General features: G+C 38.2%; 1 protein-coding gene across 1 annotated transcript in view; it reads right to left on the reverse strand.

Moving 5' to 3' along the window:
- FAM117B (family with sequence similarity 117 member B) overlaps positions 1–27,155 on the reverse strand; it is a 71,914-nt gene that overhangs the window by 12,298 nt on the left and 32,461 nt on the right. The window contains exons 2-6 of the mRNA XM_059168378.1: positions 21,645–21,796; positions 13,791–13,883; positions 12,223–12,336; positions 1,735–1,878; positions 20–245 (exon numbers count right to left, since the gene is read on the reverse strand). Of these exons, the coding sequence (XP_059024361.1) occupies positions 20–245; positions 1,735–1,878; positions 12,223–12,336; positions 13,791–13,883; positions 21,645–21,796 (729 nt within the window). The remainder of the gene's footprint in view (positions 1–19; positions 246–1,734; positions 1,879–12,222; positions 12,337–13,790; positions 13,884–21,644; positions 21,797–27,155) is intronic.

The following is a 27,155-nucleotide window of genomic DNA, read 5'->3' on the forward strand; positions in this document are numbered from 1 at the left end:
AACTCCTCCCGCACTGTACCTTTCTCCCTGGGATCGACAAGCAGGTCATCCGCCGAACAAGGGCTCTCTTCGCTACCTTCGTTGGAGATGGTGAGGAACGATGTGGGGGACACGGACTGAGAACGGCTGCTGTTGTTGCTCCCCTTGTCTGCCCCCCCGGGGGTCTGCGTGTCGATGCTGCGTGTGCTGCTACTTCTCTGCACGAGGGGGGGCGGTGCCCGATGCCCGTCTGGAATATCTTGCGGCTGTTACAAAATTTCAAAAACATAAGTGTTTTATCATTGATTTCAAAATTCACCAGAAATGCACCCCCTTATCAACCCTCCCCTATTGTTCCAGATGGCTCAGAGATCAGAAGTGCCCCCTTTGTAAGGCCTATTGAGAAAAAAGGCTTTGTGTTGCTCCCCAAGTGACCTCCCTGTCTCGTAAGGCTGCCCTACTAAGCAATGCGCAGCATATGCGATGACTCTGTACTCCGGGGGTAGGTCCACAACAGGTGGTCAAAGCTTGCTGAATGATAAATGCAGTGATTCAGTTACGGCTAAGTATTTTTAAACTTGTGAAGAACTGCCATGGTAAAAGAGAGAAGAGAAAAGAAACCTAGGTATAACCCCAGGCTCCGTATCAGAAGAGGTGGTTAGCCATTGTGTGAACTAGTGATATTTGATGACAGGTCCTGTTACTTTCATCCTCTGCCCACATACATCCCCCTGTTTTTCCAAAGAAACTTTCCTTAATAAGGGAAAGGTTAATGGTAGCAATAGTAATTATAGGGGGGGGATCAAGAACATTCAGAGGAAATCCTGTGCGGCTCACTTGGGAGGAAAACCAGCGCCCTTTGGTTCATGTACCTCTCTTCTATCGGGGGGGTTACTCATCATGCAGTATGGGCAACAGCGTGTGAGGAGCTATGTCTTTCTAAGCTAAACCAACCTTTCATCTTCATAGAGCAGATATCTTAAGCTTCAATAAAATACTACTTCAAACTCCCCAATTCCTCTTTCACTGAAGAATGTAAGCTTAAATATACTGTGACACGCTCTTAAATATATACAGGAATTTTCTAACTGTGTCTTACATAGGAATCATTCTTATGTCTTAACATGTATTTTTAAAAAGATTTTATTTATTTGAGAGAGAGGAAGAGAGAGAGGGGTAGAGGGAAAGGGAGACGCAGGCTCACGGCTAAGCATGGAGCCTGAGGTGGGGCTCGATCGCTGCACCCTGGGATCATGACCTGAGCCAAAAGCAGATCCTTCAACAACTGAGCCACCTAGGCTCTCCATGTCTTATCATATTATAGGTAAGAAGAACTGCACTTCATGATCATAAAGTCAACCAAACAGTAAGGAACAGGTAGATTCCTTCTTAGAAAGTATTTGAAGTCATATACCTCCGTCCCCAACAAATTTGTAATCTAAACTTTTGTTACATGGTGTTATAGCAGATGAGAAGTGTAACACCTGTCTAGTGATTTTTAAATACAGATAAACAAAAAGTCGTTTCTGTTCAGGGACCTAAATTTAAGTCGTATCAGTTATCTCTATGAGATGCAAACAAATTAAAACTTTTCATTCACTTTCTAAGGTTGAAGTTTCTCGAAAGAGACAAATTTTCATTCTTTCTCAATGAAAAGGAAGAAACGTAAGTAAATATGGAAACTGAAACCGTAACTTTTTAAAGAATTAGAAGAGTTAATGTGGAAGGACAATTTTAAGAAACAAGATTACGTACTATAAGTTGTTCTTCCTTTTCCCCAGTCTCTTTAATGATTATTTCAATCTCCTGATTCAATCCTTCCACACTATTCCGGAACCGGGAGCCTGTTGATTTGGTGATGGGAATCACGGGAATAAGTGCACTCTTTGGAACAGGAGCCTGAAGAAAAAGCGGGGGAGGGGGGAGAAGAGAGCTTTAATAGGTTTCATTTAAATTCTGTAGTTTGAAGCATACTTCCCATTGACATGCATAACTCTAAAATAAATCAAAATCAAGTTTACAGGCCTCACAAAAGCGTGAGTAACCAAACATGTTCCCTGGTATACACAAAATAGAATTTAAAGCCAGAACTCCAGATAATCAAAGTAGAATCTCAGAAGTTTACTCAGCTCTATGAGGACTGTAAGGAGAAGGGGATTAAAGGAAAATATTAAAAGAAAGTCAATCTCCAACTTCTTTTATGACTGTAACAGAGTTCAGGTTTTAGAACATAACTTAAAATTCTCTTCTAGTGCCACAACTATCTATTCTCCAGGGAAAAAATTTTTTAAAAGGTGATTTATCAGAAAAAAATATTTTGGTTGGAAAAAACAAAATCGGTCCCAAAGTCCACATATAGCAGCAGGACTGGAGACACGAGAATACCTTCCCTGTGAAATTTAATTATTTATACTTCCACTGTGATGATTTTAATATGTTTTGCTAAGGAAAGAAAATGATATAATTCATTTTCCTCCTTTTTCCACTGGCATATTACTTTTGAAAAGAAATAACTGATTACATAATTAAAGGATATTACTCTTTCCTCACAAGATACTCAAAGTAGACTATGACACTAGAATTACAGAGGTATCTGCTCAAGCGGCTAGCAACAGCAAGCCAGAAGATCATCCCACCTACTGTCCAGCTACCTAGTAAAGAAATGGATTAACCCATTCTTCCTGCAGGGTGGTTTCTTTGAAAAACCTCTTCTAGGGCAAGGTGGTCAAGGAGACAAAGGCAACAGGGCCTCCGATCATCACTTGTTTCCATTCAACGGATCTAACCTTTACCTGATACAGAACTTCCTGTTGAACCTATATTTCTCTTCTTTTCTGCTCACCTTTATAAATAAGAATGTTTAAAAATAAGCCTAACACAACAATAATCCTTAGGAAAGGCAAATTTCCATCCTTGGCAAATTTACGAGAAAAAAGCCAAGAGGAAGCTTCTGTCTGGAGCGGACAGAAAGGAGAGACGGAAGTGATAAGAGAACAGGTAACAGGAGAAGCTTGAGGGTATGTAGAGGAGACTGGGGAACAGAGAGACTAAAAAAGGGGTAAAATGAGAAGATGCTACTAGGAGAAAATGGTACCAGAGAAAGATTGTGAAAAGGCAAGAAATTATTGTAAACATAAAATACGTAAGAGGGAAAAGACAAAATCCGAGTTGCAGCTACTGTTTACAGAGCATCCATCCGCCCCGGGCCGGAAGCACGGGTCCTCTCCCTCCGTTCGCAGCCCCCTCTTGGAGGGCGTGCAATGTTTCCCAGGATACATGCAGAGAAAGGGAGACAGACCAGGGGCCCAAGAAAACTAAGCAGTGTTGCCTCTTAGGCCTCTCCTTGTTGCCACTGCCTAAAGGAGTCTAGATCAGACACGGAGCTGACTCAACGAGGCTGGTGCTATCAACTGAAAGTCTGCGTCCCCTTTTAAAATGCTCTAACCTCTGCTTGACTTATTTCGCTAAGCATAGGGTTGCTGGGGGGAGGGGGTTTGGGAGAAGGGGGTGGGATTATGGACATTGGGGAGGGTATGTGCTTTGGTGAGTGCTGTGAAGTGTGTAAACCTGGTGATTCACAGACCTGTACCCCTGGGGATAAAAATATATGTTTATAAAAAATAAATAATAAAAAATTAAAAGTAAAAAAAAATGCTCTAACCTCAAAGTGGCTATTATTTGGAGGTGGGGGCTGTACGGAAGCAATTAAGGTTACAGAAGAATGGGGACTTGATCCAATATAAGAAAGGAAGTACTGAGGTGACAGGAAACAGAGTCAGACTAAAAAAGCAGTCAGAAGCAATCTGCAGCTCACTCGTCTGGAGTGGAGCGCGTATTCGAACATTTCTGTCACGCACTCATCCTCCCTCTGCCTGGGCTCTTCCTGTGTCCGGAAATAATGGCAGAGCAGAACACCGGCAGAGACAAAGATCTCAGGAGTTAGTACATATTTAATAAATACGGGGTTTTTTTCCTTTTAACTGAAAGATACTCAACTCTAAGCTTAATTTTCTTTTCTCAATGTCACAAAAATAATAGCTTGCACTGGATGGCATTTTCAGATACGCATTTGGTTTATAACTGCTAAGTTACAGAAATGAAAAAGGAGACTAGAAGGGAAGGATGCTCTGACAAGGTCTTTTGCAAAATGCTGACCTTCTTGGATTTTAGAATCATAAATACCTTCGTAACAGGAAGCCTAAGTTTTCTGGCTGTTATGTTGGGAAATGCACCTACACAGAAATTGCCAGTATCGTAACCGACTGTACACATGGTTACTGCTTGTCAAGGTAGCTGAGAAGTCACGCCCTACACAGCCGGTAAGAAGTTCTTCTCAAATAGAATCCAAAGAGCAGCAAGTATTTATCAACAGTTTAGTTTGTTTAAAGCAAAGCAAAAAAAAAAGAAGGAAAAGAAAGACAACTGCCACCTCCTTAAGGTCAACACAGCATTTTAGGTAAATGAAGCAAAGGTTCAACTGTAATTACTCTAACTACTTATATGATTTGAAGACAAGTAATCCACTCAAGCTGCCTGGGAGAGACTTTCTTCATTAAACACACTATGACTGTTCCAGAAGTAGAAGGTAATAGGCCTCTGATTTCATTCCTCACATAAACCATACTCTAAATTATCTTAAAAAAAAAATTATTAAACTTTCACACTTCATTTCAAGGATGCCTAGGGAATTTTATGTGCATGTGTGTGTAATTTCTTTTTCCCATATCTATATAGGTTTCTGTAATAAAATTTGTATTTCTAAATATAAGTCAGTATATGCAAATATAAGTGAGTTATCTTTAACTGAGAAATCATCTTCAGACAGCACTGAAAGATTAAAAGCTCTTCATTGTACTGAGGTAAAATCTCTCCTCTCCTAAGATCTATCCTTTGGAAACATCAAGAATAAGGATCTCCTATTTTCTCAACTTTTGTTTCTTTCTCTTCAAATCAGAGTATCTTCCAATCAATTAAAGGTTTAAATTAGATGAATCACCATTTAAAGTTTTATTTTTCTACTTATGTTCTCCATATGTCTATATATATTACAGTTTAAAGATCAAATTCTGCCTGGGGCAGCTGGCTGGCTTAGTGGGTTTTAAGCATCTGCTTTGGCTCAGGTCATGATTTCAGGGTCCTGGGATGGGGCCCCATGTCAGGATCCCTGCTCCGCGGGGAGTCTGCTTGTCCCTCTCCCTCTGCTCCCCCCAACTCATTTTCTCTCTTTCTCGCTCTAATAAATAAATAAAATCTTGAAAAACAGAACAAGATCAAATTCTGTCTAAAAGCTGAGAGCCAACAAAGAAAGAAAAGACCACCAAAAGCTTTGGCCAATCCCAAATCTTCTAAGATCAATCTACAACTTAAATACCTGTTTCAAAGTGTGGAGGTAAGACTGTGTATAACAGAGAGAGAGGAAAGATAGGAAGAAAACCCACTGAAGCAGTAGCTGAATAGGGAAAAGAAATACAGTTAAATTTTCGAAGGAAGAAAAATGTGCTTTAAGAGGAAAGTAGTATAGAAAAAGATCTAGTCAGCAATTCAGCAGAGATCTAGGAGAGAAATGTGTGCCAGAATGTACCAAATCTGAGCCCAACATAACAAAAGGGAGGGAAAAACTGTCTGGAGTGGTAAAAGAAGAAGAAGAAAAAATCAGAACACATCGGAAAAAAAAAGCCTTCGTATCTTACGGGTTTTGAACCGGGTCTTCTGTGTGGCCCTGATCCCTCCTGCCCTGTCCCCCTTACTCTGGTCCTGGCCTCCAGCAATCACTGTTCTCATCCGGCACCCCGCTTTGTTCTTCTACGCTGCAGCTATACTGTTTAATAAAGGACATATCCCAAGTACCTACTCTTTTGATTTCTAAGTGGTAAAATCTTTAAGAATTGAAGAATAGCAATCACTTCTTGGACTGGCATTTGAAGATTCCAGTGCAGAGCAGCAATTTTCATATTGAAGGTACAATGCCCTTCATTCCTCAGGTGTCAATATGTTTTTTTTCCTTTTCTACCTCACTATCCCTTTGCCCTCAAACCCACCTAGGCTGCTGCAAAACTATAGTGTCCCCAGCCCGTATGAAGTAAGAAAATCCAATGGGAGGGCTTTCTTGCTTGACGCTCTAACAAACGGCTAGAAAACACCTCCATGATATTTAATTCTCACCTCTACATTAGTTTATGGGGTGTGAAGATGCTTGCGTCTACACTCCTCTGTTACTAACATCTGATTCTAATCCCTAAACAATTTTGAAATGTGTTGGCTGTATTTTCTAAATGAGAGTATTTCTTGAAATACTCCCTAAAAATATGACATTTTAAGCATCTGAAGGCTTCATCAATTTTGGAAACCAATGAAATATGAAAGATTCTCTTCGAAGAAGCTGGCAGCATTTATTCCTCATACAAATGATTTTCCCCCTGAATTTCCAAGGAAAGAACCACTCAAAAAAGTATGTGAGAATTCTTTTCTAACTGTAATAAAACCATCATGAGCCCAAGAAAAAGACGTTTTGTTAACTAGTGGTTGTAGAGTAAAATACTATGAGAACAGCAATATTGACCCTTGATTGTTGCAAAACACTAAGGAACGCTAAAGGAATTTCCTCAGTAAAAGTAATCCACATAACATGAAATACAAACAAAACATTTTAATAACCTGGAAAGTCCATCAAGAGAAAAATCAAAGATCCCTTCCCCCAAATATTCAAATTTCTTAACCAAATAATAGAAAATCTATCCCTAGAAAAGTAAAATACAGAAAAAGCTTTAAGCACAGAGATACTGGACCCCAACTAAATGGCCGAAATTTGGGAGATGCTCCACAGAATGTTAAAAAATATATAAAGAATAAAATATGGTATGATCGCAACAAAAATGCAAAGAAAAAAGATGATGTCTTTAGAGGATGAGACTCTGGATGGTTTTTTTCTATTTGATTTTTTAAAAAATAACTTTATTGAGATAAAATTTTTCTATTTGGTATATTTTGTTTCTAAAATTTCTGTGATAAGCATATAAATACTTTTAGTAATAAAAGCTGGGGGTGCCCAGCTGGTTCCATCAGTAGAACATACAACTCTTTTTTTTTTTTTTTTTTTAAGATTTTACTTATTTATTTGACAGACAGAGATCACAAGTAGGCAGAGATGCAGGCAGAGAGAGAGAGAGAGGAAGAGAAACAGGCTTACCGCTGAGCAGAGAGCCTGATGCGGGGCTCAATCCTAGGACCCTGGGATCATGACCAGAGCCGAAGGCAGAGGTTTTAACCCACTGAGCCACCCAGGCACCCCATGAGTAGAACATACCACTCTTGCGGTTATGAGTTCGAGCCCCATGTTGGGTTCAGAGATTACTTCAAAAAAAAAAAGGTTTAAAAAAAATAAGTTCAATATGAAATTTGTAGAAAAGCCTAGTGAGAACCCAACTGGTTCATTATTTCTTTTATATTAGGTCCTACCTCAAAGAGCCCCAATGTGGGGCTTGATCTCAGGACCCTGAGATCATGACCTGAGCCGAAGGCAAAGGCTTTAAGCCACTGAGCCACCCAGGCGCCCCTCCAGTTTATTTTTTGGTTTCTACCATCTCATCTATTATTTCTAGACAAATATATTGCATTTTATGTATTTGTTTTTAATGCTGGTTGGCAGATATTTTTGGTAAGAGCGTACTGAAATATAACTCACAATACCATATCATTCACCCATTTAAAGTGTAAAACTGTTTTAATGATTATTGAAGAATTTTGCAACCATTATAATTAATTTTAGAAGCACACTAAAAAAAAATCCCTTACCCATCAGCAGTCACTCCATTTCCACCCGAGCCTCCCAGCAACAGGCAATCACCAATCTATAATGTGTCTCTTTAGGTCTGCCTATTCTGGACATTTAAGGTGAATCATATGTGTTCTTTAGTGTCTACTTCTTTCAATTAGTGTAATGTTCTCAAGGTTCCCCCATGCTGTTGCATGCCTCAGTACTCCCTTTTTATGACTGGATAATATTCCATTGATGGATACACTATATTTTATTTATCCATTCACTGGTTGATAAATATCTGGGTTGTTTCCAAATTTTATGAGCCTTGCTGTTATGAACATTTGTGTACAAGTCTTTTTTTTTAAGATTTATTTTTTTTTCAAGATTTTATTCATTTGATAGAGAGACAGCAAGAGAGGGAACACAAGCAGCGGGAGTGGGAGAGGGAGAAGCAGGCCTCCCATCGAGTAGAGAGCCAGACAGACACTTAACAACTGAGCCACCCAGGCGCCCCTGTTTATTTTAAAGATTTTATTTATTTATTTGAGAGAGAGATAACGAGAGAGAGCACAAGCTGGGAGGAGGGGAAGAGGGAGAAGCAGACGCCCCGCTGAGGGGGAGCCTCATACAGGACTTGATCCTGGGACTTTCGGATCAAGACCTGAGCCCAAGGCAGAGGCTTAATGACTGAGTCCCCCAGGCAATCCCCCCCACTGGAATTCTTAATTGCATTTCCCTACCGAACAAGGAATGATGGCACTTTTTCAGGTGCTTAGTGGCTAGTTGTGTATCTTCTTTGGAGAACTCCCTATTTAGATCCTTTGCTCATCTTAAAATTGGGTTATCTTTTTATTACTAGCCACAAGAATTCTGTATATATTCTAAATACAAGTGCTTTATCAAATAACATGATCTGCAAATATCTTTTGTCAGTTATATTTTTACTTTTTTGGTAAAGTGTCTTTTGAAGCACAAAAGTTTTTAATTTTGATAAAATCCAATATATCTCCTTTGTTTTGCACTTTTGGTGTCACGTCTAACAAACCACAGCCTAATCCAACCCCACATTTGAGCCTATGTTTTCATCTAAGAGCTTTTAGTATCAGCTCTTACATTTAGGTCTTTGGTCCATTTTAAGTTACTTTTGTACACGGTGTGAGGTAGATGGATGTATTTTTTTTAACTCATATTTTATTTTTTAAAGATTTTATTTATTTGAGAGAGAATGAGAGTGAGAGAAAGAGCATGAGAGGGGAGAGGGTCAAAGGGAGAAGCAGACTCCCCACTGAGCAGGCAGCCCAATGCGGGACTCGATCCTGGGACTCCAGGATCATGACCTGAGATGAAGGCAGTTGCTTAACCAACCCAGCCACCCAGGCACCCCTTAACTCGTATTTTTTTTTTTAAAGATTTTATTTATTTGACAGAGAGAGAGAGAGATCACAAATAGGTAGAGAGGCAGGCAGAGAGAGAGGGGGAAGCAGGCTCCCTGCCGAGCAGAGAGCCTGATGTGGGACTCGATCCCAGGACCCTGAGATCATGACCCGAGCAGAAGGCAGAGGCTTAACCCACTGAGCCACCCAGGCGCCCCTTAACTCGTAGTTTAAAGGCTAGAATTGGCATTACCCTTTTACTCCTATCTCTCCACCACTCTCCTCTGATCATCACCTCACACACATTTAAAAAACTCAGATTCTGAAGTCAAAATGCCTGGGTTAGAATATGAGCTTTGTCTCATATGACCTAAAGCAAGATTCCTTAATTCTCTGGGCCTTAATTACCTTGTCTGTAAGACAAGGACAGTAACAAGCCCCACCCCAAAAATGAGGATTAAACGCTAATAATACATACAAAAGCGGAGTAGTGTTTGCCATATTGTAAGCACTTAACAGACTTCAACTATTAATTACTGCTTTCTAAATACCACTCAGATTTGGCCATTCTCTCTAGCACCATAGCTCCTAGCTTATTTTAGGCCACTGTCATTTCGTACTTGGATTATAAACCCTATTCTCTTTTAAAAAAAATATTTTATTTATTTATGTTTGTTTGTGCGTCAGAAAGAGAGAGAGAGCGAGCACAAGCAAGGGGGACCTGTAGAGGGAGAAGAAGAATCGGGCTCCCTGCTGAGCTCCAATGTGGGGCTCGATCCCAGGACCCTAAGATCATGACCTGAGCCGAAGGCAGACCCTTAACTGACTGAGCCACCCAGGTGCCCCTATAAACCTATAAATGGTTTTCCTGCCTCTAATCTTGTCCTCCTCCAAATTTATTCTCTACTCTGAACTGACAATAACCACTATTAAAATCAATCTGCCGCATTTAAAAAAGTAGTTTTTTGATGCCTCTAAGATGAAGTCCAAACTTCTTAATAAATGAGACATTAAGGCTTTCAGGTGTGGCTGCTATTTAACTCTCTAGCCTAATCTCTTACTAGTACTCCTACCTGGAGCCATGATTTCTTCCACCTCTAGAAGACTAGCTCAGTCAGCTTGCAGGAATCTGCTTAGACACAAATTGCTCCGAAAAGCCTTTATAGATGGCTCCAGAGCCAGTCCAAGGATAATTAATACCCCTTCTGTAACAGTGTCAACTCTCCCAAACACTACCAACACATTCATGACACGGGGTAGTAATTTTTTACTTTCAGCTATCTGAGACTTTGGTGGGGGGTGGCAATTTATCACTGCATCCCCAATGAGTACTAGTATGAGCTATATCGTAGATATTTAATAAATGTTGCACGGATGGAGGAATGACCTCAAAAAGTATACAATCTCCAAGTGGTACTTTTCTCCACTAGAGAGAGAACCAACTAAAAACCAAAGCTGTTCACTTCACAGAATCATGTTCCACAGTCTGAAAGTTTCAATGACACACAACCACCACGGCACAGCTCATGTACTCATCTCCGGTTGGCGATGAGTGCTCAAAAAACTCAAGATGTTTGCCGCGTCAAGTGTACAAAACTCAAGTTACATAAATTTACTTTTCAAGTTACTCTATTTTCTAGTCCTTACCTTCTCTGGGAAGAGATGTTTCAGAGTTAAACATGAAATCTGTGCAAATGCCAATAATGTTATTCAACTTTTAAGAGGGAAGAGACAAATTTTGGTTAATTTTACTACTTTAATTGCTAATTTTAATGCAACTTAAAAAAAATCACTTTAGAAACTTACTAACTCCTAAAACATATCACGTAATTCAATAAAGTTCAATCGTAACTCTTATTCTACCTGAGGATAAAAATATGAGTTTGGAGATAAAAGGTGGCCTTATCTCTCAGAAATACATACAAATTATTAATGGATAAATTAGAGGGAGTAGAAGGTTGGCAAATTCACCTATAAAGCCACCTGAGTCTATAGCCTTTTGAAAGTAAGAGTTTGGTTTTGAGTTAGTATTCCAATTTTGACAGTTATTAATCTATTCAAATTTTTCATTTTTTAATTTTTTCAATTTTGTATTTTCTACTTCTCCAAACATAAATGCAGTTTTTTAAAGGTATTTAAATGTATTACTGTGTACTCACATTTAATAATTAAAATACCTTATAAATGGAAAAAAGCTGTTAGAAACTACAACCAAACTATAAATTTATGAAGTTGAATTTGACCCATGTATCAACATTTAGGGGCGAAATTAATTCAAAAAAACATACACTTCTACTTTCTCTTGAAAAAAAAACCACATATACTTGGCTACCAGAAGCTATCACCCTATAAAAAGGGTGGGCAAACTTTTTCTTGCTCTTTTTGACAAGGATGCCATATGATTTCAATCCGGTTAAAGAGAAATGCTCCCTGGATGAGCCATCAAGAGCCATTCAGGGATGCCTGGGTGGCTCAGTTGGTTAAGCAGCTGTCTTCGGCTCAGGTCATGATCCCAGGGTCCTGGGATCGAGTCCCACATCGGGCTCCTTGCTCAGCAGGGAGCCTGCTTCTCCCTCTGCCTCTGCCTGCCTCTCTGTCTGCCTGTCCTCGCTCGCTCTCTCTCTCTCCCTGACAAATAAATAAAATCTTTAAAAAAAAAAAAAAAAAAAGAGCCGTTCATCAGGTTCTCTACAGGAATCAAAGCAGTTAAAGGTTTTCCCCTACTAAAAGATTCTATGAGATGTATCATTATTATCCTCAATCTTCAGATGAGGAAATTGAGACTTAGAACAGGTTGTTCCTCCCGGGTCCAATTCTATAGCCAATGCTTCTCTTTCTCTATTAGTCTGCCTCAGTATACTGAACTGATAAAGACACAAATATGAAATCAAAATATGTGATTAGCTATGCCCTCTAAAAGTCAAATCACAGATCACTAAAGGAAAGTATCACTTATCAACTTAGTATTCTAGGTTTTTTTTTTTTTTTATTAAGGCTGATTCAGTATTTAATCACTGTTTCAAATTTCTGTCCAGAAGAGTTACCTATAAAATAACATATCTGCAGGAAAACAACAAATCCCTTGTTTGGATTTTGCAGTATTTGTGCTCTTACCTGACACTGGTTAATAGCTGCATGGTTGCCATGGAATGGAGACTGTCTTTCTTTATCTCGATGATGTCGACTGCTGTGTTTACTTCTCTGCAACTGCTGGCGTAATTTTGCAATCTGAAAAGGAGAAGAATAAAAAGTAAATTAAAAAAGTGCATCAGAGTTTTCCAAGCTACATAAAACATATCCTTCCTTAATAAGAATCAGTAAAATTATCCCTTATTAAATCTTTTCTTTTAAAACCCTGTCTCTCGGGGCGCCTGCCTTCGGCTCAGGTCATGATCCTGGAGTCCTGGGATCGAGTCCCACATCAGACTCCTTGCTCAGGGGAAATTCCCAGGAAGTCTCCTTCTCCCGTTTACCTCTCTCCTCTCATGCTCTCTCTCTCTCAAATAAATAAATAAAATCATTAAAAATAATAATAATAAAAAAATAAAACCCTGTCTCTCTCTCTCTCTCTCACACACACACACACACACAAAATAGAAAAAATAAAACCCTGTCACAAAATCTGATTTACTGCATGAAATTTATATATATACATATACACACCCATTATGTGTGCATATATGTGTATCTTTCTTTTGAAGAGAAATAAAAATTATGTTCCAACACTGTTCAGAGCCTTCGAGCCTCCCAGTACTAAACCAATGAAGTTTTCAGCATTTAGAATAACATTGTAACTTTCAGAAAGAATTTAAAAATAATGAAAATTATTCTCACTGTCCTAAAAATGAGTGATTTTATTTAGATTTCTTTAAACACCTAGTCTTCAATAGCTCCAAAAATTTAACAGTATTTAAAAATCAATTCAAGCCATGAAATGCATTCACAGACACAATCTTTACATAACAAATATAATTTCAATCAATATTCTATATTACTCCTTGAGTAAATCTTTAGTTCTCTATTATGTAAAGTAGAAACATCATAATTTTAAGCACAGAAAATGGTAATCAGCATAGGGCCACAATCAACTTGGTTGTATTGGGTTACTGAATTTCGAAAATACTACCATTATATACAGAAATAATAAATGTGAATCTGTTGTATCATTACAATTTTACATCTCTGATGCTTAGGTTATGTTAACAGGTACGGACTCTGGGGGTGCCTGGGTGGCTCAGTCGGTTAAGCATCTGTCTTCTGCTCAGTTCATGATCCCAGGCTCCTGGGATCGAGTCCTGCATTGGACTCTCTGCTTGGTGGGGAGTCTGCTTCTCTCTCTGCCCCTCACCCCACTTATGCTCTCTCTCAAATAAATAAATTTAAAAAATCTTAAAAACAAAAATAAAACAGGTATGGACTCTGGTTTAATAAAACAAAAGAAGAAAGAAAAAGATAAGCTGATAAGTAATGTGTACACTTCCCTCATTCAAATCTTCATCCAATCAATGTAATAACTATTTTCATTATTTTTCAAATAAACAAAACAACCAAAAAAATAAAAACAAAAACAACACAAAACAAAACAATGGAAAGTGACAAATCCTTATTGCCTACAACTTCAAGGAACTAGCCAAGGAAGGGATCAAACTTCCACATCCAGTTCTTGGACCCATTTTCCTGACCTCTTTAAGTTGATCTGTACTGCCCCACGACGCTGATCGCTTGTGAGACCCTTTCTTCTTTTCAGAGTATTCTTCGGCCCATGCACTCTCTGTCTATAATGGGAAAAAGAGGGAAGGGGTAAGTTAACCATTTAACAATAAATGTATACCATATTTGCAACAGGATGGATGGACCTGAAGGGCATTATGTTCCATCAAATAAGTCAGGCAGAGAAAGACAAATACCATTTGATCTTACATGTGGAATCTAAAAAACAAACTCAGAGAAAAAGGAATCAGATTTGTGCTTATCAGAGGCACAAGGGGGAGGTGGATAAAGGTGATCTCAAGGTACAAACCTCCAGTTATAAGATAAATAAGTACTGGAGATGTAATGTATAGTAAGATGACTATACTTCATACCGCTATATGGTATACTTGAAAACTGCCAGAAGAGTAGATCCTAAAAGTTCTCATCAGAAGAAAAAAAAAATTTTTTTTAACCTATATGAGGTAATGGATGTTAACTAAACTCACTGTGACAATCATTTCATAATATGTGTATTCCAAGTCATACTGTACAAAAACTTAAACAGTGCTGTGTATGTCAATTTTATCTCAATAAACCTGAAAACGTTTCATTTCTTTAAAAAGTATACACTTTTCTATTATACAATGCATTCCCATTAAAGAAAATTAAGGACTAGGTTATTTAAAATAGCACAATAACCCAAAATTCTTCTAGCAGCACTTATTTTAATTATAATATTTTTGCCTATTTCCTTCATTTCTATTATTAATAAATGCTTAGTTATTATTTTTACATAAGTATAGCATTTGTTGAGCATACTAATAATAGCTAACATTCCTGTGATCTTATTATGTGCTAGGCACTTTGCTTCGTAGAAGTATAGTGAAAGGTCTTCCCCCTATTATCTGATTGAATATATATAAGAAGCTCTACAGGTTCTGCAGATAAGGAGGTCTGGTAAGTTGCCTAATGTCTCACAGCTGAGAAGTGGCAAAACCAAGATAAAAATCTAAGACTCTGGAGTTCATAATCTTAACATCTATACAATGTCTGGACTTGATTTAGGTATCTGCAAAAGTATAGCCTCACAAATGGTAAATCCTTAGTGGTTCTACAAAATCCAGAATTCAAACACATTGTATTAGGAGAAAAAAAATACAAATGAGTTCTTACTATGTGAAAATATGCTCAATCTCACCAGTAAGAACCAAGTTAAAACCGCTGAGACTGGGCAATCTGGTAAGTATTTTCCTGTATTGCTGGTGAATTGCAAATTAGTACAGCCTTTACAGAAGGAGGACTAAGCAACTGCTGTCAATGTTACAAATGCATATACTGTTGACTCACCTTCTTTTGTAATTTATCATGCAGATGTACAAAATATATATCTTTGTGAACAAAATGATATAGCCTATTATTCCCAGTACCACTATTTTTACAAGTAAAAGATTAGAATGTAAACAAAGGATTTGTTAAATAAATAATGGTGTGTCTTAACAAAAGAATACTTATTCAGGTATAAAAAATGAATAAGGAAATTCACAATAATCTCTGTGAGATTGTTAAGTGAAAAACTCAAGGCTCCTCACAGTGTGCATAGCAACTTCCGTTAACCAGTGCCACTAGAAGGAATATACACTATGTAAAATATCTCTGCAAGGATATACATGGTAACATAAGTAACATTAACAGTGGCCGCCTCATGGGAGGAAGATCCTTCCTTCACTGTATATACTTCTGTACCTCTTAAATTTTGTTTTGTAGTGTAAGGATGAATATATGGCCTGTTCAAAACAATACCTCTCTATATGCGGATAGGAGTGGAGGGCAGGCCTTTTAGGAGAGAATCTTTCTATATGGATAGAGTAATGTCCTTAAATAAAAAACAAGGTTGTAAAAGAATAATACACATCACATATATAGTATTCCTGCCAAAAATGTAGTAACTTGAATTAATTGTGGAAAAAAACAAAAACCAAAACCACTCAAGTTGACAATACTCAACAAAAATACTGGCTTATTCTCTTAAAAAAAAAAAAACCAGGTCAGAAAAGACAAAGAAAAGCTAAGGAACTGTTTCAGATTAAAAGATATTAAAAAAACATAACATCTAAATGCTGTGTCGCTTCTTGACCGGATCCTGGCTTACAGGAGAAAATACTACAGAGAATATAACTGAGGAAACTTAAAAGCACCGTATCAATGTTAAATCTCCTGGATTTGGTAATCACTTTGGTAATTTTTATTTAAGTCCTTTTTCATATATATGTTTAAGTATTTGAAAAGAGTCAGAGTGTCTGTGACTTACTAATAATTAATAAATAGTAACAACAGAAATTATTATCTATACTAAAAAAGAAAAAACCGAAAAATGTTTGTTGGTGAATAAGGTGAAGAGTCTACTGGTATTTAATCTACTGTTCTTACATTTTTCTATAAGTGAGACTTTTTCAAAATAAAAAGATTTTTTACGGGGCGCCTGGGTGGCTCAACGGGTTAAGCCGCTGCCTTCGGCTCGGGTCATGAACTCGGAGTCCTGGGATCGAGCCCCACATCGGGCTCTCTGCTCAGCAGGGAGCCTGCTTCCTCCTCTCTCTCTGCCTGCCTCTCTGCCTGCTTGTGATCTCTCGCAAATAAATAAAATCTTAAAAATAAAAAAAAAATTAAAAAAAATAAAAAGATTTTTTAAATTAGGGCAATCTAAATATATTAAGTATAAAATTTAACTCAAGGAAAAGCAAAGGAATATAAAAGTTTCCTCTAGATTTGTTAAAAACAAATTGAAGATAATGAGAGCAAGAGAATTAAGCAAGAAAAATAAAAGTAAGCATGAAAAGCAATAGACAGCTTTGCTAATTTCTGATCTAAAAATGTGAAAAAAGGACAGGAACACCAGTGAAGTGGTAAAGCATCTAGAAATTTAGATTATTTCAGAATCCTCAGCTTAACCAATAAGAAAGGCAAAGCTACTGAGAAGCCAACCAGAGAGTTTATACAGAGGTCATTAGATTTAGGTCTCGAAAAGAAAGAAAAGATTTTAACATGTTCCTTCCTTCTTAATATTACCAATTTTAACCAGTGGACCAAGGTTTTATACAAAATGCAAGAGTTAGTCAAAAAGTAATTTTTTTAAAAAGCTGATCCACCTCTTCAGTACTCTCATTTCATAACACTGACATAGTGTAGTATTTCTATGAACTGCTACCTTCAGTAATTCCGCATTTTAGTCTCTAATTTACAAAGTATTTAATTTTATTAGGTTTTTAAAAAATATTTTATTTATGCATTTGACAGAGAGTGGGAAAGTGAGAGCACAGGCAAGGAGAAGGGCAGAAAGAGAGGGAAAGACCGGCTCCCCACCAAGCATGTGTTGGGCCCCAAGAGGCTAAGATGGCGCCGGGTGGCCTTCTCTTCCGGATCGGGAACCCACATGGCCAACCACAAAGGCGCCAAAGTGGCGGTTTCGGTTTCCCATCAGTTCTGTTTCCCGCGAGCCTCCACCCCCTGCAGGGCGTGTCTCTCCCAACTCCCGCCGACATGGCACATCCCCATTGGCCCCCACTTTGCTGACCTCACTTCCCTTCCCTCACCCCATATAAGTCGCTGCCCTGCTCAATAAAGCGAGATCCTGCTTCGACAGACCTCCCGAGTCTGGTGTGGTTCGTTAATGCGCCTGGACTCGCGACACTCGCCATCCCGCTCAGCCCCTAGTGGGGGTCTCCGGCTGGCCCGGCGACGCGCCCCACAAGCATGGAGCCCAATGCAGGACTTGATCCCAGGACACTGGGATCATGACCTGAGCTGAAGGCAGACGCTCAACCCAGGCTTCCCAAATGGTCAGTTTTTAAAGGAATCTTTAAAAGAACACGGGAGGTGGGGGGGACAGGAGGCAGAGGTTGGGGACAATGTAGTATTAAGCAGTGTATCAAACTCTAAAGCAGAAGTGGCAGACCAGCCCTGCTCCACTGGCAACGGCGAGCTACAGTACTGCTAGAGAGACTCTCAGACTCTTTGAGTTCATAGGGAATGACCAAAGTGTGCCAAAGATATAGAAAAAAAGGAATGATGCCATATTTTTCCTATCTTTGTGTCAAGTAAGGACACAAATAATCATGTACAATAGAATTTTAATCACACACGCATGCTCATGACCCAAAACAAATAACGGGGTGGGCGGGGAGCAGAGGATAGGCAATCAACATCTTAAAAACTTGCTCCATATTCCTAAATTTTAACCCTGCCTTTCTCTGTATTTTCCAGAACCTCCTCTTTCCATTCCCACTCATCCCTAAGATACCTAGACCTTAGACTCACACGTAATTTTTTTTTTTTTTTTTTAAATGAAGAACCAGGGCTCAAAGTGGTGACATGATATGTTTTGTCAAAAGTCTTAGAGGAACTCCCTGGAAGTACCCATCTATAATATAAAATAAATTACTTCCATTATACTTACTACTCTAGCACTATATGGACCAGGGCTGATAAAAGAGCCCGGGGCCTCTCATCAAGGGCAAAAATAGCCAGTCAGGCCCAATAACGGTTAGCCCAAATCTTTTCAGCATAATGCTCCAGGAAGACAGGAAACCAACATGCCATCCTTGTTCTGACAATAATCAAAGGTAGTAGTTTTAATGGCAAGCATTTACAAAATGCTTACTATGTGCCACACATTGTTCTAAGGGTTTACACTATGTCTTTGTTTAATCCTTATAATAATCTTAAAAGGTAGGTACTATTCTTCTCCTATTTTACAAAGAGGAAACAAAGGCATAGAAGTTACTGACTCCAAAGAAGATACACAAAAAGCACATGAAAAGATGCTCAACATCATTCATCATTAGGAAAATATAGATAAAACCCGTAAGATACAATTTCATACCTATTAGGATAGCTATACTGAAAAAGAACAGGAAAATAAGGCTTGGTGAGGATATGGAGAAATGGGAGCCCTTATACGTTACTGGAGGGAACACAAACTGGTGCAGCTGCTGTGAAAACAGTATGGCAGTTCCTCTAAAAGCTAAATATATGACTCAGCAATTTCACTCCTATATATGTACCAAAAGGAATTGAAAGTGGAGATTCAAACAGATACCTATAAAGCAATGTTCATTTCAGCATTGTTCAGAATAGCCAAAATTTGTAAAAAGCCCAAATGTCCACAGATAAATGGATAAACATGTTTACCAATACAATGGAATATTATTCAGCCAGGAAAAAGAAATGGTTCAACATGGATAAACCCTGAAAACATAATGCTTAGCAAAATGAACCAGATATAGAATTACAAATATATGCTTCCACAAATAATAAGTACCTAGAACAAGCAAAATCACAGAAACAGAAAGTTGAATAGTGGTTACAGGGGCTGGAGAAAGAAAGAGGAGTTAGAGAGTCTTGTTTAGGGTGATGAAAAGTTTTGGAAACATAATGGCAATGGTTGCACAATGTTATGAATATAATCAATGTTACTTAATTGTTTTACCTAAAAATTGCAAATTTTATGTTATATATATTTTACCAAATTTTAAAAAGCTGATTTAAGGGACACCTGGGTGGCTCAGTCAGTTAAGCGTCTGCCTTTGGCTCAGTCATAATCTAAGGATCCTGCCATCAAGTCCCGCACTGGGCTCCCTGATCAGTGGGGAGCCTACTTCTCCCTCTTCCTCTGCTGCTCCCCTTGCTTGTGCTCTCTCTCTCAAATAAATAAAATCTTAAAAAAAAAAAACAAACTTTAAAAAAACTGACTTAATAAACTAGCAAACATACATTAGGGAATCCAACACCTACCAAGAGGGAATCAGAGAACTAACGCACATGGAAGAGTAGAGCACCCAGCTACTGCTGCATTATACCTTAGGAGATTCTAATGTGAGCTTTACAAGCAAGATAAACAGTATGATAATTCTAAGTTTTCTTTAGATTTGTACCCTTAACATTCCCAATTTGGGGGACATTTAGAAAAAGTGAAGCAAGTATGAGCTTTATATTTTAATTCAATGTAGTCAGAGCTAGGTGGGCTCCCACTGGATTCTAGGATTGTTTATTCTTACTGATAAGACAAAATATCTGAACCCACTGAACCTGAAACTGCAGAGGAGATATCAAGGGTTGCAGAAATGTTCAAGGATGACCGAGTACTAAACTACTCTGATACCCAGAGTAATTTAAACATGGCACGTGGATTAAGTAGAAAGCAAGAAGGAAGTGCTCATTTTCCATACTATATGCCCTAATCTCAGCAAACTTAAGGATTCTGAGTAAAGGGAGAATCTTCTACAACTCTGGTTAAAGTCAGTTTCTCAAAATATTTGTTAATTTTGAGGAGCACAGACTCTGTTTTCATTTCTGTATTTGCCACTGGAATATAAACCTCAAGGTGATCTCATATCCCAACCATCTACTCTAACAGTGGGACTCAGTTTCAAGAATATCAGAACAGAAAACAAAATAAGGCCAACAAGAACATGTGGAATTGTGGAAACCAAAATGCAAATCCAAAACCACCACAAAGTATGTTTACTTGGTTCTATAAAAGGACATTCTCTTCACAAGGTGCTGGGATCAAACTACCATAAGTGATGTAAATTTGAAGTCTAAGTCAAGATATACCTTAGCTGATTTTCAACGGTCAATATAAAGAAACTTTTAACTCTTTAACTGATTTTCATTCTTTACTAGCAATACAGCTTTAATCATTCTGCTCATTCATTCCTTTGCAAATAACCCTGGAGGGCTTATTCTCTCAGGGACAGTACTAAATCCTGGAGATGAAAACACAGAAATGGATGAGCCAGGCCACGGGCTCAACATCTAATGAGTGTAAGAAACATTAAATAAATGAATAGACAACCGCCCAATTAACTTTAATTATAGTAAGTGCTATGAAAGAAACTACAGACGCAGTCATCACCTGGCTTTAGGATCTTGGACCTCAGCTTCCTCATTTGTAAAATCAGGAAGTAGATCTAAATGATTTCATAAGAACCTTTTCTTTATTTATTTTTAGTAATCTCTATACCCAATGTGGGATCTGAACTCACAACCCCAAAGATCAATAGTTGCATGCTCTGCCAACTAAGCCAGCCAGGGGTTACATACTCTAAGATTCTTTTAATTAAAAAACCTCATAAAGGGCACCTGGGTGGCTCAATGGGTTAAAGCTTCTGCCTTCGGCTCAGGTCCTGATCTCAGAGTCCTGGGATCGAGCCCCACCTTGGGCTCTCTGCTTGGCAGGGAGCCTGCCTCTCTGCCTACTTGTGATCTGCCCTCTCTACCTGCCTGCCTTTCTGCCTACTTGTGATCTCTGTCTGTCAAGTTAAAAAAAAAAAAAAAAAAAAAAACTTATAAAAAAACCTCATAAATCTCAAAGTATAAAACTTTGCTCCCAGGTTCTCTTTTGTCAGGATGTTTACATTTACAGAATCTATCTGCAACATAATATAACCCCATCTCCCAACACATAACGAATTTTGGCACCAAAATATAGGGTTAGATGGAAAGCAAATTAATTCTTACTGTTATAAATTCAACATATTAAATATATTCTGATGTTCTAAACTAACAATAAAGAGGAAATGGGGTGAAAAGCGTGTCCATAAATTATCCTTATGTATTGGAATTACTTTGGGAACTCTTCAAAATGCACATTTCCAAGCCTCAACCAAAGCCTACTACAAAGTATCTAAAGGTCAGGCCTGGGAATCTGCACTTTTGATAAGCTTCTCAGGTTATTCTAATACACACTAATGTTTCAAGAATTTGAGCACAGCATTAAACAAATAATGTTATGGGAAACAGTTTCAGGCTAAAACATTTCAGGATAAGAATCTGAATAAACCTACCTGTGTAGCCTTGTCCCTCATGCAAGGAGCAGCTTGCCCATGGCTATCACGAGGCCAGTGCCCTGCAAGGTATGGCGCAGCCAGAGTATCCAGAGAGGAAGTCCGGCGGATAATACTAGAGGGACTTGAGGATGGCGGTCGTGTTTTGTCACCTAGATTTAAAACAAATATATGTATTTTAAAAATGGTTTATGAAGGAAACAAAGTGCAAACTAGGTTTTAAACAATGTGGAAATAAATATAAAAAACAAGTGAATAAGCTACTGATTCACACAAACTTGGGTGAATCTCCAAGGAATTACATGGAGTGAAAACAGTTACTCTCTAATGGTTACATACTCTATGATTTCATTTATATACCAATACTGAAATGAAAAAAGTTTTAGACATGGACTAAAGATTAGTAGCAGCCAAAGTTAGAGATAAGAGAGGGAAAATGAAGCGGCAGAAGAGAAGCAGGCCTTGTAACAGGTCAACGAGAGAGACCCTTGTGATAAGGAGCTCTTCAGCTTGACTGCAGTGATAGATGGACAAACATACAGAGAAGATTAAACACTGCAAGAATTATATACATGCACAAGTGAGTTCAAGTCAAACGAAAAATCCAAATTAAGAGGAACAGATCGTACAACACATCCATATCCTGGCTATAATACTGTACTACAGTTCTACAAAATGTTATCATTGAGGGAGACAGGGCAAAGTATACAAAAGTTGTATTATTTGTTACAACTGTAATCATCTCTACAGAAAAACAGAAAATAAGACAAATGTATATCTAACCATTTTAAAAATGTTCATCTTGGTTTTAAGACTAAATAGGTATAACACACAAAATACTTAACCATTACACCACCTATACTCAAAATGATACAAGGCAGTTAAGATAAAGTTGTGGGAAAATTCCATTTTAATCAGCTCTATATGACACATATCTCAGGAAGATTTTGTTACAATGAAGCTATATCAACCAGGCTACAGGAGCTATCATGAAGCCATATGCAAAAGTCTTTCCATTTCAAGCTACACAGGGTATGTATTTAGATGTAAGCAAAAAATAAAAACTAAAAAAATTAGAGGTAATGGGAAGTAAGAGGTGACACAGAAAAAACATCTTTATATCTCCTTTTTTTTTAAATGGGGGAAGGAAATGGGCTTAGCTAATTTATGCTTTAAACGTTACGAAAGACAGAAAAAGAGAGAGGAAGGAAGGAAGGAAGGAAAAAGAAAAAGCCAGCAAGCAGGCAAGGAAGAAAAAGAAAAGGTTCAAAATATTAATTACAGAAAGAAAAGACTTTAAAAATATTACATATAAATATATGCATAAGTAGGATTGTATTACAATGCTATCATTCTAGTTCTATATAACAAATACCTTACTCTTCTCAAGCCCATATATGAAAACACTTTGAGACCACCCCCCTTTGTAATACATTATGTCTTAATAAGAATCTTGCATAGTTACAACTATGAAAGTTCAGCTGCTGGTTCCCTGACCCATATAACAAAAGATTCAATTCCACTAACATAATAGTTACAGCAGCTGTGTTGTTGATAATCATAAAGCTGCTTCACAGATATGCCTCAGATACATAATTTGCTTCCAAATGGCACAATTATTTCACTAAAACAATGCCTAATTGTTGCAAATGCTAACCATCTCTCTGTAGTCCTTCTTTTATAATAAACAGAAAATAGAGTACAGATCCATAAGTTCAAGAAAGCACGTTCTTACATTATGACAAGTAAAAAGCAATAAATGTACATGCTCACAATTTTCCTTAAACTAAAAAATTAGTCTGTACTGGGACGGTCACAAGAAGATTGTTCTCAGCTGGGGGAGGGAAAAAAAAGACACATGTACTCTGTAAACTGGGGTATATTCATCAAGATGAAATTGCCAGACTGTCTGGTACTTATTTCCCTCCTGCGACGCTGCTTCAGTTCCCCACCTACTCAAACAGTCCTTACTCATGGGTCTGATTCCATTTTGAAGATTTTTAATTATCCAAGGGTTGACTTTTCAAATAGGCCTCCCAAGATTATTAAATTTTCCATAATGAAATGGGAGATCAGAAAAATTATACATGGTCACATGTGAATATACTAAACATTTTCTCTTTGGAACTCCCTTTCTGTAACCCATTCATTTGAACATTTACTAAAGGTCTGTGAGCCAGTGCAAAGCCCTAGAAATTAAAAAGACTAAGTTACAGTCTGCTGTAAAGAGCACAGTCTACATTTAGCTTGTCATTATTACATTTCAATCTAAGTTTCTGAAATCGACAGACTTTGGTGCTTAATGATGGCAGAGTTTAAGGGAGGGGAAGGACCTCAAGAGTCAAAACGACTCAAAGATCCCCATCCTACCTGAACAAAGGCTGTATTTACGGGAAGTTCTGCGAAAGAACCTCTCTGACAGCTGACAAGACCCTTCTTGATCAGGCCTCTCCAGCCTCCTTCCACTGCCTGCACCAACTCAATCCCTACCTGCTGAATGACCTGCAGTTCCCAGCAAGTGCATGTCCTTGCGCGCCTCCTCGCCTCTGTCTCTACTTAAATTTCCCTAGATATCCCTTTCTTTGGTTTGGCTCATTCAATGTTTAACCTTTCCAACTTCAGCTCGGCTGTCTAAACTGCAATTCAAAACTCAGTTCAGGGATCTCCTCTGGAAAATCTTCCTTGAACATCTACCCAAGCCCAAGAAACACACCACTTCTAAGTCAGAAGACCTACTGTGTGTTGCCACAGCATGGTTCACAGAAGTAGTCCCGTGAATGTTCCAATAGAGAATGAGATTTTGCAGACAGGAATTCTCCCTTCCCCTCCACACCAAGGATTAAGACAGTACCTGAGAAAATGCAGAGAACAGAATGGCTTCTAATGTTACTATTCTTCATCAACAAGGGCAAGTGTGCAAAATAAACTACAATACTCTTATATTAATCCAAAGTAAAGCAACAGAATCAAATACTGCCTGGTACTAATTACATGCAAAGCTTCAAAAAGAAAAGAAAAGAAAAAAAAAGTGGAACTCATAGAAAAGCGATTGCCGGGTCATTGGAAAATGGGGAGAGGTTGATGAAAGGGTACGAACTTTCAGCCATACCATAAACAAGGTCTGAAGACCTCACAGGTAACATGGTGTTGGGGCTGATAAACTGCATTGCACAATTAAACTTTGCGGAGGCAGAAAGGAAAGAGGCATATGGGAGGTGATGGACACATGAGTTAAACAGAAGCCAGGAAGGAAGGAAGCCTTCACACTGTACAGGTTTATCAAATCATCAGGTATACACTTTAAATATCTTACCACTTTGTCAATTTTATGTCAATAAAGCTGGGGGGAGGAGTAAATCAAAACAAAACAAAGCTTCAAACTTGACTTTGTTTTTTTAACAATCAAGTCTTTAAAGAAGTTAACCACAGCAGGGTGTGACATTAAAAACAGCAGTCGGTGCCTTGGGCTCTGGAGTTCAGAACTCCCCAACTATCTGTGACCAGTTCTACAGGTTCCTGAGTGACTTCAAAACGACAACAGTAGAGTGTCCCAAACCACAGCCCCTAGGTATTAAATTAACACATTCTACAGCCCTTGTTAGATTTAGGTATTTGCAGAACTTAATCAGGTACTGGCTTAAAAGGCTGTATTCATATTTGCTCAGAAAGGGTGGGGGAGAATCTCTACTTTTTCAAGTATAAAAATGATAAATACGCCTCATAAAGAAACCTAACAGTACAAATAAAAGTAATCCCAAAAGGCCACCACTCAGAGATAACCATTTTAATGAGTATTTCTTGCAGAAGTTTGTCTACCACTCACTCACACAATTTTATGTAAATGAGGCCCCATTAGGTGTGATATTACTTACTGCTGAGAAATAAAATGGGCTTGTTGAGGACCTATTTCCATTGCAATAAATATAAATCTACAATACGTTACCATTTTTTAAATACGATTATTTATTTATTTATTCATTTATTTGCCAGAGAGGGAGAGGGAGAGAGCGAGAGCACGTGCGCGTGCGGTCACAGGCAGGCAGAGTGGCAGCAGAGGCAGAGGGAGAAACAGGCTCCCCGCCAAGCAAGGAGCCCGATGTGGGACTCGATTCCAGGACGCTGGGATCACGACCTGAGCCAAAGGCAGCCACTTAACCAACTGAGCCACCCAGGCGTCCCTACATTACCATTTTTAATAACTGTATATGGTCCTACGGAATAGATACACTTTGACTTAATCCCATAAATGATGGACATTTCTAGAGGCAAATATGTATCTTTTTACATTTAATTATCTCGGTGAAAAATATTTCTAGACATCAAATTGTATATCCAAGGACATACATGGGTTAAAATGTTAAGTACTGCCAAAATGCTTTCCACCAGAAAGTATTTTGCCCTCCTAAGAATACTTATTTGCCCATATTCTGCAGTGTACTTCATCAATTTCTGCCAATCAAAGATGAAAAATACCATTTGAGTTGCATTTCAATTATCGAGTTAGAAAATATGCGTATTTTACTGGCAATTTATATTTTTATACATTATCAGTACTTTAAAAGCATTACTCCTGATCTCTCTTTTCTTAGTTTTATAGAGATCTTTTCTTCTGCGGAAGATATATTTAAATTAAAGGAGTTGCTTCAGTTTCATTTTAGCTTCCTTTTCCCATTAATTTCAAGTAAAATATAGTCAACTTTATATTAAATATGCATAATCTGATTAAATTCCTATGAAGTATATGCCCTTTCATCCACTGTCTAAACTTCCTCCTACACACACACACACACACACACACGCATACTCCACATCCCTCAAAATGTCTATGGAAAGAAATATCAGCATATCTAATTTTCTTGTGCTTCACTTTAATGCACTTGACATATACTGCATTTTCTACAAATTAAGGGTTTGTGGCAACCCTGAACTGAATAAATCTATCTGTACCATTTTTTGAACAGCATTTGCTCACTTCATGTCTTTGCGTCACATTTTGATAATTCTTGCAGTATTTCAAATTTTCATCATTATATTTGTTATGGTATCTGTGATCAGTGATCCTTGATATTATTACTGTAATCACTTTGGGGTACCACAAACCACACCTATATAAGATGGTAAACTTAGCCGATAAATGCTGTGTGTTCTGATCACTCCACTAACCAGCAGGTCCCCCCTTTTCTCTCCCTCTCCTTGAGCCTCCCTATTCCCTGGGACACAACAATATTGCACTTAGACCAATTAATAACCCTACAGTGTGATCAAGTGAAAAAAAGAATCACACATCCCTCACTTTCAATCAAAAGCTAGAAATGACTAAGCTTAGTGAGGATGGTGTGTCCAAAACCATGAAAGGCCAAAAGCCAGCCCTCTTGTACTAAACAGTTATCCAAGTTGTGAATGCAAAGGAAAAGTTCTTGAAGAAAATTAAAAGTTTACTCCAGGGGTGCCTGGGTGGTTCAGTTGGTCAAGTATCTTCCTTTGGCTGGGGTCTTGATCCCAGGATCCTGA

This window comes from Mustela lutreola, chromosome 3 (genome assembly GCF_030435805.1).
Source record: "Mustela lutreola isolate mMusLut2 chromosome 3, mMusLut2.pri, whole genome shotgun sequence".
NCBI lineage: Eukaryota > Metazoa > Chordata > Mammalia > Carnivora > Mustelidae > Mustela > Mustela lutreola.